The sequence below is a fragment of the Pseudophryne corroboree genome, chromosome 2 (genome assembly GCF_028390025.1).
Source record: "Pseudophryne corroboree isolate aPseCor3 chromosome 2, aPseCor3.hap2, whole genome shotgun sequence".
Lineage (NCBI taxonomy): Eukaryota > Metazoa > Chordata > Amphibia > Anura > Myobatrachidae > Pseudophryne > Pseudophryne corroboree.
The window spans coordinates 82,266,884-82,280,513 of NC_086445.1; the positions used below are offsets into that span (position 1 = coordinate 82,266,884).

Sequence of the window (13,630 nt, forward strand, 5' to 3'; positions counted from 1 at the left end):
CTGCAATCGCTTCTGCCTGTCTGGGACCGGAATTGACGTCAGACCCCCCCCCCCCCCCTTTAAACACATGGACACGCCTGCGTTTTTCCAGACACTCCCTGAAAACCCACAAATGCCCTCTTCCCGTCAATCACCACTCGATCGCCCGTGTGATTGTTTTTCGCACTAACCCACCGCTATGCTCTGATGCCCCGTGCAGTCGTCCGACGCGCATGCGCAGTTCAGACCTTATCGCGGGCTGTGAGAAAACACAGCCTAGCGAACAACTCTGAATTACCCCCTAAACAAGATGTTTTACTATCAATTCGGGTAGCAACAAATGTGAGCTAACTCATGCTAACACCTTATTGGATCCATTTTGTGGTATTACACCTGATTGGCTCTCAGAACAATCACTCCTATTGGTCAGTTTTGAGTTGAAGAAATCCCCTCTCTTCACATATAATCTTAAAAATTATGCAGATATATGCAATTAAACCGTAAAAATGCACATTTTCAAAAAGGTTTCCATAATTTTGCCCACTAGTGTAAATGTATATATATATATATATATATATATATGTATTATTTTTTTTATTAAACAGCCCAGCACTCCACTCCTTTAAGTAATTGCTCCGGTGCCCTCTGGTATAGATGGATATGAAGCAAAAAAAGCAGGCAGCGGCACTTGGTGATTTTTCAAAGTCTCAATTTATTAAGACATCAAACAGTGCAGCAGCCGATGGTTTGGGGCTTCCACCACATATTGTTCAGCTCAAACTAAGATATGTTCTTTTTGTAGAACTGGCCCTGGGCATGCTGACACTGGAATGGCAGACTGCAGGAAGCAGGTTGGTATGGAACGCGGGGAGACAGATGATGAAGGTCTCACTGGGCTTCTTACACTGCAGTCTGCATGACAGATGCTGCCATCCATGAAGGTGGCCCTGGCAGCATGTCTGGGAAGGAGTTGGTGATGGTCAAGGTGGTTCCAGTCATGGAGGTGCGGGTGAAGGTCATTGCGGTGGATGCCTTGATAGAATCAGAGGATGTGGTGGTGGGTGCTTGTGGTCTTGTAGCACCTTCCTCATTCTTCTCAATATCTAAGAGAGTGAGACATCATTTTAGTATTCAGTTTTTCCTCTCATGTCTAATACAACATAGAGTTAGATATAGAATTTATAAACAAGTAGACATATGTAACACATCCATTCTCAGTGGTGACACTTTTCTCTCATTAGGTAAAACAATACACTCATTAGTTTGTGCTGTGGTGTTATTATGTAGATACAGTGTATAGTTATTCTTACCTCTTTCACGCGTTGTCACCCATTTGCCATATCTGTAAAAATAAGGAAAAGTGGTTAGTTAGAGACCGTACCTCCATTCCTGGGGATGCTAAGTCCCAGAGATCCCCCCACCACAATGTATGAGCACACTGTCTCCCTTGTATAATGGAGAAGCAGAATGCCCCCTCCCCTTACCCGCTACACAATGACAAGTATCTGTACTGAGCAATAACTTGTGGTATAAGTTCTAGCATTTTTTTAAAACAATATACTTAATATGTCTTCTATTGTGGTCCACAATAGAAGTGATTTCTATTCTATCTCCATTAGAGTTATGTCTTGGATCATAGATTTTCCTATACTTCCCCCACATCACTATAGCTCAGATGCTAACTTGGAGAACACAACAATTATTAAGTTGCTTCTCACCTCAACACACCCACCCACCCCAACACCCCCACACACCCATTGGAGTGAAATAGGCCTCTACATGAAAACAGAGGACACTTTGCTCTCCGCACTAGCTAGGAATACTGTATTGATCTGTAATTTGTTTCACTGAGTTCAAAGAACCCAATGACTACTTAATATTCTTTTCTCTCTGTGATATTATGTGTCTCTGTGGCTGCTTGTCTCTATCTTTGTACGACTGTCTAACTTAATAAAAGGAGTTTGTATTAAAAAAATTGGACTGATACTGTATGTTTTATTTCTTATCTACTACAGACCTACACCACCTACTATTACTATGACCACAGGGTTGTGGTGACACTGTCCTCCTCAGCTGGGAATAGGGCATGGGTCTATCTGTATTACTAAATCTGCCCATGGAGAATGCTGGAGATAATATACATATATACCTATCTGCCAACCAGAACGTCTGTTACTAGTAATACTATCTAGGTGAATAAACACCATATGTAGAGTGTTAGTAACTTACCTCCAGTAAATGACACATCCTGCAAGCAATATTGCCGCTGGAACAAACACAACCAAAAATCCTTCCAAGAATTTCACATCTGTGCAAGAAAGACAGATATTGGGTCAATAATCACATTTAATTCACATTACATTTGTTTAACACATTAATAGAACATAGAGCTGCGTCCTTATCATTGTTAGTATTGGTAATAAGGATAATTAGACAGCATAGCGTTATATAGTCTTTATACGCAGTCCATGTACTAGAGAGCTAGGGGCCAGCTACAGATGTGGCTCTATATGCCTATCCTCAAGCCCCGGTGACAGTGCCGCACACTGTGCTACTCTGCCGTGCCATGCATCTCACCATAGACTCACCAATTAGATGTCTTACTCATATCACTAATGTGACATAATGACAATGCACGTGAGCCCTGACCACTGACGCTGGTAGCTGCTGTGTGTGACTCGGATGCTACTCTGTGTGTAGACAATGTGCGGAGGTCTGATACTAGTGACCAGCACCCCGCTGCAGACTGCGCATCATTGTGGTTACTTTGTGACTTTGTACCAATTTCTTTCAAATAAAGTCTAATCTTAGTGTCTATTACACTGTCAGTGACCTTGTATGCGACTATGATGGGAATAAAATGCTACATTTAAGAAAAAAGAAAGCCCAGGAATTGCTACCCATGGCGGATTGTCTCCGTGCCATCTGCAGCGCAGGCTTCCCCTATTCCAGGAGACCCCGCCCTTACCCTTCCAATGCTGGGCAAAGAAATTAATCAGCTTGTGAGAGGGAACTGGGGAACCCGACGAGCTGCTCCTGATGCTAGAAAATGAGTCTGATCCACAATAATGAGTAATGGTAGAGTCATACTCACCAGCTGATATAACCTTGGTCGGTTTGGTCCTTGGCACCGATCGTCTGCCAGCTACAGAACCGTTAACTAAACCTGCAGGAACATAAAAAGGAAACATGAAGCAGTTTTTCACAATCAGTCTCTAAACCCACCCACCCACATTTCATAGACCCACGCAGTAATCTGCCAATCAAACCCCATTGCTACCCATAGCTTATGCATATCCCCCCACAGCTAAGGATAATTACACAGCATGGGGGTATATAGTCTCTATACGCAGTCCCTGTACTAGAGAGTCTGGGCCAGCTACAGATGTGACCACATATGCCCAGGGCCGGCGCATCCATTAGGCAGCTTTAGGCAGCTGCCTATGGGCGGCACCACTTAAAAGGTGGCGCCGCTGAGTGGAACGAAAAAATTAAGGCTATGACAGCCAGGCTGGGTGCTGCACTCGGCAGGAGGAATGTGAGGCGCCCGCACACAGCGACGGATCTGCGGGCGTGGGCTAGAGTGGAGCCGTATGTCAGGGTCCTGTCCCTGCCTCCCCGTCCTGCCTCACTCACTACACCTCTTCCTTCCCCCGACCCGGTGACAGGAGAAGATCCTCCTGTCTGTGTCTGGATCATATGCCGCAGTAAGGAGAAACCGAGGAGGAGGCCATGACCGGCGCCTTCAGCCAGGAGGAGGGCTTCCCCAACGACCACCAGTCATGCTATTCTGTGGGCATCTTTGATGTACAGTAAGTGGCGCTAAGACAGCAGGGATATATAGAGCCTTTGCAGTTGTCATTAAAAGTACAGGTACGTTCAGTTAAACTATTTGATGGCAATAGTGAATACTGCTGCTATTGACTAAAACTATTTTGTTGTACAGGTTGAGTATCCTTTATCCAAAATGCTTGGGACCAGAGGTATTTTGGATATCGGATTTGTCCGTATTTTGGAATAATTGCATCCCATAATGAGATATCATGGCAATGGGACCTAAATCTAAGCACAGAATGCATTTATGTTTTATATGCACCTTATACACACAACCTGAAGGTAATTTTAGCCAATATTTTTTATAACTTTGTGCATTAAACAAAGTGTGTCTACATTCACACAATTCATTTATGTTTCATATACACCTTATATACACAGTCTGAAGGTCATTTAATACAATATTTTTAATAACTGTGTATTAAACAAAGTTTGTGTACATTGAGCCATCAGAAAACAAAAGTTTCACTATCTCACTCTCGCTCAAAAAAGTCCGTATTTCGGAATATTCCGTATTTCGGATATTTGGATATGGGATACTCAACCTGTATGTAATTTAAGCCCAGGGATAAATAGAAGCAAACTCTTGCCAACTAACTACTTTTTCAGATCAAAACATCAATTAACCTTAAGTTGGGTATACACTTGCACAAATTGGCTGTTTCGTGCACTGTGGCCCTCATTCCGAGTTGTTCGCTCGTTGCCGATTTTCGCAACGTAGCGAAAAAGGCAAAAATGCGCATGCGCATGGTTCGCAGTGCGCATGCGGGTAGTAATTTTACTAAGAACTTAGTAGATTTACTCACGGCAGAACGAAGCTTTTTCATTGTTGAAGTGATCGGAGTGTGATTGACAGGAAGTGGGTGTTTCTGGGCGGAAACTGACCGTTTTCTGGGAGTGTGCGGAAAAGCACAGGCGTGTCAGGCAAAAACGCGGGAGTGTCTGGAGAAACGGAGGAGTGGCTGGTCGGACGCTGGGCGTGTGTGTGACGTCAAACCAGGAACGAAACGGCCTGAACTGATCGCTATTTCTGAGTAGGTCTTGAGCTACTCAGAAACTGCTAAGAAATTTCTATTCGCTATATTGCGAATACTTCGTTCGCTATTTTACTAAGCTAAGATTCACTCCCAGAAGGCGGCGGCTTAGCGTGTGCAATGCTGCTAAAAGCAGCTAGCGAGCGAACAACTCGGAATGAGGGCCAGTGTACGGTGGCCTTGCTTCCCCAACCACCAGCTGATTTGCCCCATCTCCCAACTAGGTGCATCGCACCTCAGCTGTCACCTTGTCATTCATGTGGCTGGCAGGAGGTTCTGCAGCAGCTGAACCTCTCTCTCTAGTGTCTGAGAGGTGTCAGTTGCCTATAGATGTCTACAATAATATCAAGTAATGTGTGAATCTATCTATCTATCTATCTATCTATCTATCATGCTGTATACTCCGTGCCATCTGGGGCTTGGGAGAACTGGTCCAAATTATTATATATACACCTCTCTAGAATGATCAATTCCAAACATTCTTCTGTACTTATGGGCGGCACTCCATGGATTTCAAATAGGTATAACACATTGGTTGGATACGCGTTACCGCTGCTGTGAATCCCGTCGGTCAGCATACCGACCGCGGGATCCTGGCAGTGGAATGGCAGGGGGGGAGGGGCAAGTGCAATGAGCCACAGGTTCTATTCCCACTCTATGGATGTCGTGCTCATCCACAAGCGGGAATAGTCCCTACTAGTCAGCATGTCTACTGTCAGGATTTAGAGTAGGTCACATAACTACAACCCATACATATACGTAGTGATAACTTTTCAACATTTCAGACGTTTTAATATTGCATTTTACGACAAAAGATGCTATATTAAAGATGCAATAGTAAAGCATCTGAAACGTTGTATGTTATTTATGTGTATGTGCATACTTTTTTGAAATCCATGGAATGCCGCCCATTAGTACAGGAGTATACAGTATCTAACAATGTCTCCCAAATCATAACCCCTAACCCTAATATCTTAACCCAAACTGATAAACCAACCCTAATATCCTATCCCTAATACCCTAACCCTATCCCCCAAACTAACCCTAATACCCAAACCGCTAAAATAACCTTGGCCCTCATTCCGAGTAGTTCGCTCGCAAGCTGCTTTTAGCAGCATTGCACACGCTAAGCCGCCGCCTACTGGGAGTGAATCTTAGCTTAGCAAAATTGCAAACGAAAGATTCTCTAAATTGCGAATAGAAATTTATTTGCAGTTTCTGAGTAGCTCGATACTTACTCTGCCACTGCGATCAGTTCAGTCAGTTTCGTTCCTGGTTTGACGTCACAAACACACCCAGCGTTCGCCCAGACACTCCCCTGTTTCTCCAACCACTCCCGCGTTTTTCCCAAAAACGGCAGCGTTTTTTTCACACACACCCATAAAACGGCAAGTTTCCGCCCAGAAACACCCACTTCCTGTCAATCACACTCCGATCACCAGAACGAAGAAAAAACCTCGTGATGCCGTGAGTAAAATACCAAACTTCTTAGCAAATTTACTTGGCGCAGTCGCAGTGCGAACATTGCGCATGCGCAATTAGCGGAAAATCGCTGCGATGCAAAGAAAATTACCGAGCGAACAACTCGGAATGAGGGCCCTTATCCCTAATATCCTAACCCAATCCAGTAAACCAGTGGTTCCCAACTGTTTTGAATCATAGCTCCCTAGGGTATCAGAATTTATTCATGGCACCCTTAGGCCAAAGTTTCTTATTGAGAATTTTTTTTAAAATAAAACATTTGGTAAATTGTGTTATATGTCATCCTTAGGTTCAGTAATGTGGTGTGGGGACAGGATTCACTTCTGTTTGTCAACATATTTTATGATTGGCAGCCACCAGCCCTGGTTTTGCCTATTACACTGACCATAAATAATTAGAATTTGTCCTGGACCACCAACCCAGGGAACTACTACAAGTGTCCCAAAGCACCCCAGGGAGCCATGGCAAACAGTTTTAGAACCATTACAGTAAACTAACCCTAACCTATCCCGAATACTGTAGTCCCTAACCGTAAAGGGCAGACTGGATAGGCCATATGGCTCTTATCTGCTGTCAAATTCTATTTCAGGAAAATATTCTTTGCTGTCGAATTTATTAGACGTCGCCTCTGCACATTTTCACCTAAACCGGTGACTACTGGGGGGGGGGGGGGGGGGGGGGGCGAGTGTGTTTAAGATTTGCCTAGGGTGCTGAGAAACCTTGCACCAGCCCTGCATGGGCTGCCACCTGCTCATGGTAACCACATCCAGTCCCCTGTGCTAAACACAATCAGCTGACGTGCTGACGCTGCCTGCTGGCTGACCATAAGAACCCCAAGTAATACTATTCATCTTCTCATAGACACCGCATACCATATACATGTACCTAAGCAGGCTCTGATGCTCAGCGGTCCGAGTCTCTAATTAGCAAGCTGCAAATACCAACATGCCGCCAAGCCAGGTGATGTAACTGGAAAATGCCTTCAGTGATACTCCCTGGTAACATGGCCACCTCTAACGCCTTTATAGCATCCGCCGTGATAGCGAGCACATCACTAACTGCCCTTTTCTAATCCAATCACAGATCAGACCCCCCATTGTAATTCCAGCATTAGCGCAGCCTACCCCTATTCCAGGAGACCCCGCCTTCACCCTTCCAATGCTGGTCAGAGGAATCAGCTTGTGCGAGTGAGCTGGGGAACCTGATCAGCTGCTACTGGTGCTATAAAGCAAACCTGAACTGCAATAATGAGGAATGGCAGGGTCATACTTACCATGTGGGACCTTCTTCTCCCAGGCGCGTTCCACGTCATCATCCGAATATAATACATCATCTGGAGGAGCTGTCACAGGACCCTTCTCCTCCTCAGCATAATACACGGATGGGGCATCAGCGGCAGCAGAGCGATGTAAACCTGCAGGAACATCAAGATGGAAAGAGGGATCAGCCTTCTGCAATCAGTCCCTGATCCCACCCACATCTCATAGGCTAAGCCTAATACAGTAATTATCACACTAACTCCAATGCTAACCATAGCTAACCTGTGATAGGCATATCCCTCCCCACAACTAGGCTCTTATGTGACGTCAGGCTTAATCACCCCCATTATCTTAGTTACTAACTGACCATAATTTCCAGATTTATCCTGTGTGTCCCTGTAAATGTCCTTATTACTGAGTACTGTGTGTCCTTGTAAATGTCCCTATTACTGAGTACTGTATGTCCCTGTAAATGTCCCTATTACTGAGTACTGTGTGTCCCTGTAAATGTCCCTATTACTGAGTACTGTGTGTCCCTGTAAATGTCCTTATTACTGAGTACTGTGTGTCCTTGTAAATGTCCCTATTACTGAGTACTGTATGTCCCTGTAAATGTCCCTATTACTGAGTACTGTGTGTCCCTGTAAATGTCCCTATTACTGAGTACTGTGTGTCCCTGTAAATGTCCCTATTACTGAGTACTGCGTGTCCCTGTAAATGTCCCTATTACTGAGTACTGCATGTCCCTGTCAATGTCCCTATTACTGAGTACTGTATGTCCCTGTAAATGTCCCTATTACTGAGTACTATATGTCCCTGTAAATGTCCCTATTACTGAGTACTGCATGTCCCTGTCAATGTCCCTATTACTGAGTACTGTATGTCCCTGTAAATGTCCCTATTACTGAGTACTATATGTCCCTGTAAATGTCCCTATTACTGAGTACTGTGTGTCCCTGTAAATGTCCCTATTACTGAGTACTGCATGTCCCTGTCAATGTCCCTATTACTGAGTACTGTATGTCCCTGTAAATGTCCCTATTACTGAGTACTATATGTCCCTGTAAATGTCCCTATTACTGAGTACTGTATGTCCTTGTAAATGTCCCTATTACTGAGTACTGTGTGTCCCTGTAAATGTCCCTTTTACTGAGTACTGTATGTCCCTGTAAATGTCCCTATTACTGAGTACTGTGTGTCCCTGTAAATGTCCCTATTACTGAGTACTGCGTGTCCCTGTAAATGTCTTTACTGAGTACTGTATGTCCCTGTAAATGTCCCTATTACTGAGTACTGTGTGTCCCTGTAAATGTCCCTATAACTGAGTACTGCGTGTCCCTGTAAATGTCCCTATTACTGAGTATTGCGTGTCCCTGTAAATGTCCCTATTACTGAGTACTGCATGTCCCTGTCAATGTCCCTATTACTGAGTACTGTATGTCCCTGTAAATGTCCCTATTACTGAGTACTATATGTCCCTGTAAATGTCCCTATTACTGAGTGCTGTATGTCCCTGTAAATGTCCCTATTACTGAGTACTGTGTGTCCCTGTAAATGTCCCTATTACTAAGTACTGTGTGTGTCCCTGTAAATGTTCCTATTACTGAGTACTACGTGTCCCTGTAAATGTCCCTATTACGGAGTACTGTGTGTCCCTGTAAATGTCCCTATTACTGAGTACTGTGTGTGTCCCTGTAAATGTCCCTATTACTGAGTACTGTATGTCCCTGTAAATGTCCCTATTACTAAGTACTGTGTGTGTCCCTGTAAATGTTCCTATTACTGAGTACTGCGTGTCCCTGTAAATGTCCCTATTACTGAGTACTGTGTGTCCCTGTAAATGTCCCTATTACTGAGTACTGCATGTCCCTGTCAATGTCCCTATTACTGAGTACTGTATGTCCCTGTAAATGTCCCTATTACTGAGTACTGTATGTCCCTGTAAATGTCCCTATTACTGAGTACTATATGTCCCTGTAAATGTCCCTATTACTGAGTACTGCATGTCCCTGTCAATGTCCCTATTACTGAGTACTGTATGTCCCTGTAAATGTCCCTATTACTGAGTACTATATGTCCCTGTAAATGTCCCTATTACTGAGTACTGTGTGTCCCTGTAAATGTCCCTATTACTGAGTACTGCATGTCCCTGTCAATGTCCCTATTACTGAGTACTGTATGTCCCTGTAAATGTCCCTATTACTGAGTACTATATGTCCCTGTAAATGTCCCTATTACTGAGTACTGTATGTCCTTGTAAATGTCCCTATTACTGAGTACTGTGTGTCCCTGTAAATGTCCCTTTTACTGAGTACTGTATGTCCCTGTAAATGTCCCTATTACTGAGTACTGTGTGTCCCTGTAAATGTCCCTATTACTGAGTACTGCGTGTCCCTGTAAATGTCTTTACTGAGTACTGTATGTCCCTGTAAATGTCCCTATTACTGAGTACTGTGTGTCCCTGTAAATGTCCCTATAACTGAGTACTGCGTGTCCCTGTAAATGTCCCTATTACTGAGTACTGTATGTCCCTGTAAATGTCCCTATTACTGAGTACTATATGTCCCTGTAAATGTCCCTATTACTGAGTGCTGTATGTCCCTGTAAATGTCCCTATTACTGAGTACTGTGTGTCCCTGTAAATGTCCCTATTACTAAGTACTGTGTGTGTCCCTGTAAATGTTCCTATTACTGAGTACTACGTGTCCCTGTAAATGTCCCTATTACGGAGTACTGTGTGTCCCTGTAAATGTCCCTATTACTGAGTACTGTGTGTGTCCCTGTAAATGTCCCTATTACTGAGTACTGTATGTCCCTGTAAATGTCCCTATTACTAAGTACTGTGTGTGTCCCTGTAAATGTTCCTATTACTGAGTACTGCGTGTCCCTGTAAATGTCCCTATTACTGAGTACTGTGTGTCCCTGTAAATGTCCCTATTACTGAGTACTGCATGTCCCTGTCAATGTCCCTATTACTGAGTACTGTATGTCCCTGTAAATGTCCCTATTACTGAGTACTGTATGTCCCTATTACTGAGTACTATATGTCCCTGTAAATGTCCCTATTACTGAGTACTGCATGTCCCTGTCAATGTCCCTATTACTGAGTACTGTATGTCCCTGTAAATGTCCCTATTACTGAGTACTATATGTCCCTGTAAATGTCCCTATTACTGAGTACTGTGTGTCCCTGTAAATGTCCCTATTACTGAGTACTGCATGTCCCTGTCAATGTCCCTATTACTGAGTACTGTATGTCCCTGTAAATGTCCCTATTACTGAGTACTATATGTCCCTGTAAATGTCCCTATTACTGAGTACTGTATGTCCTTGTAAATGTCCCTATTACTGAGTACTGTGTGTCCCTGTAAATGTCCCTTTTACTGAGTACTGTATGTCCCTGTAAATGTCCCTATTACTGAGTACTGTGTGTCCCTGTAAATGTCCCTATTACTGAGTACTGCGTGTCCCTGTAAATGTCTTTACTGAGTACTGTATGTCCCTGTAAATGTCCCTATTACTGAGTACTGTGTGTCCCTGTAAATGTCCCTATAACTGAGTACTGCGTGTCCCTGTAAATGTCCCTATTACTGAGTACTGCGTGTCCCTGTAAATGTCCCTATTACTGAGTACTGCATGTCCCTGTCAATGTCCCTTTTACTGAGTACTGTATGTCCCTGTAAATGTCCATATTACTGAGTACTATATGTCCCTGTAAATGTCCCTATTACTGAGTGCTGTATGTCCCTGTAAATGTCCCTATTACTGAGTACTGTGTGTCCCTGTAAATGTCCCTATTACTAAGTACTGTGTGTGTCCCTGTAAATGTTCCTATTACTGAGTACTACGTGTCCCTGTAAATGTCCCTATTACGGAGTACTGTGTGTCCGTGTAAATGTCCCTATTACTGAGTACTGTGTGTGTCCCTGTAAATGTCCCTATTACTGAGTACTGTATGTCCCTGTAAATGTCCCTATTACTAAGTACTGTGTGTGTCCCTGTAAATGTTCCTATTACTGAGTACTGCGTGTCCCTGTAAATGTCCCTATTACTGAGTACTGTGTGTCCCTGTAAATGTCCCTATTACTGAGTACTGCATGTCCCTGTCAATGTCCCTATTACTGAGTACTGTATGTCCCTGTAAATGTCCCTATTACTGAGTACTGTATGTCCCTGTAAATGTCCCTATTACTGAGTACTATATGTCCCTGTAAATGTCCCTATTACTGAGTACTGTGTGTCCCTGTAAATGTCCCTATTACTGAGTACTGTATGTCCCTTTAAATGTCCCTATTACTGAGTACTGTGTGTCCTTATAAATGTCCCTATTACTGAGGACTGTATATCCCTGTAAATGTCCCTATTACTGAGTGCTGTATGTCCCTGTAAATGTCCCTATTACTGAGTACTGTATGTCCCTGTAAATGTCCCTATTACTGAGTACTGTGTGTCCCTGTAAATGTCCCTATTACTGAGTACTGTATGTCCCTGTAAATGTCCCTATTACTGAGTGCTGTATGTCTCTGTAAATGTCCCTATTACTGAGTACTGCATGTCCCTGTCAATGTCCCTATTACTGAGTGCTGTATGTCCCTGTAAATGTCCTTATTACTGAGTACTATATGTCCCTGTAAATGTCCCTATTACTGAGTACTGTATGTCCCTGTATATGTCCCTATTACTGAGTACTGCGTGTCCCTGTAAATGTCCCTATTACTGAGTACTGTATGTCCCTGTAAATGTCCCTATTACTGAGTACTGTATGTCCCTGTAAATGTCCCTATTACTGAGTACTGTATGTCCCTGTGAATGTCCCTATTACTGAGTACTGTGTGTCCCTGTAAATGTCCCTATTACTGAGTACTGCGTGTCCCTGTAAATGTCCCTATTACTGAGTACTGCGTGTCCCTGTAAATGTCCCTATTACTGAGTACTCACCAGCTGCACAGTAACATTTTGTGTTTGCTGTATAGCAGATATAATTACTAGTTGTACAGTAGGTGCTGGAATAAACTAATACCTGAGGTAAAAAAAGTGTTTCCTTTCAATAAATGATGGTAACTATGTCAGTGCCGCAAGTCAAAGGGGCAGCCGCAGTACAGAGCCATCCTCATGTCCAAGCTTTGATAAATATCTCCCATATTCAGTTACAAGTAGCTGATGCGCCTGGTTTCAACCGGGCATAGGTTTGCTGGGCGGAACATTTGACCCTTATCACCCCTTTAGGAGGTGATACCGCGTAGTATCCCAGTTTAGTGGGTGACTGCACATAACAGTGACAGTTTCCAGGCCCCCCGGCAGGTCACATGTCCCAGGTCACCCAGCAGCTGCACAAGGGTGATGCATTGTAATTGGCTGGTGGACATTTTGCTACATTAATCTGAAATAAAGCAACCGATCACAACCCTAATATAATTCTGCACATATACAGTCCAAGAGCTTGGTATATGATGTGCCCTGCTCAGACAACGCATCATAGGAACAAGTCACCCATAAAAATCATCCTTACGCTATTAATATATAGATTACCACCTAGTGTATGGCGGCTGTAGTGTCGTGTAGTATTGTTGTGTTGTATCATGGTAAGCTGTGTATCATATAACGTTGTGTCCTGACATTTGCTGAGGTATAAATGTGTCTAAGTCTCTAACTGGGTGAATATTTTTTTTTTCTACTGAGTCAAAATAATTCAAATAACTAAAATGCCCACTTACCTCCCCTACGACGTACTGGGGCTGCCCTGCCACACACTGAAAATATAATCAAAAGCAAAGCAATTTTTGTGCACAAACACATCATGCTTCTTTTTCTCCTCAAACTACCTATCAAAGGAGACTGCTACAGCGTATGGCCTTATATGATGCCAAAGCTCTATGATGTCATGATGATGTCATAATAACAGATAGAACCTGGCTGGGACTGTTATGGTGAATGTGTGCAGCATTACATAATGGGGGGAATTCAAATGGTTGAAAAGATATGAAAAAACAGACACTCAACTGACTTTTCAAATAATTCAATATCCCCAATGTGTCAGTGTGA

General features: G+C 43.4%; 1 protein-coding gene across 1 annotated transcript; it reads right to left on the minus strand.

Moving 5' to 3' along the window:
* Window positions 1-715: 715 nt before the first annotated feature.
* LOC135050528 (uncharacterized) lies at window positions 716-13,414 on the minus strand. The gene is made up of 6 exons (XM_063957002.1): window positions 13,303-13,414; window positions 7,603-7,743; window positions 3,074-3,145; window positions 2,209-2,287; window positions 1,290-1,321; window positions 716-1,082 (listed from the first exon to the last, which is right to left on the minus strand). Exons 1-6 carry the CDS (start codon window positions 13,385-13,387, stop codon window positions 880-882), a joined length of 612 nt encoding a protein of 203 aa, XP_063813072.1. The 5' UTR covers window positions 13,388-13,414; the 3' UTR covers window positions 716-879.
* Between the last annotated feature and the right edge of the window lie 216 nt (window positions 13,415-13,630).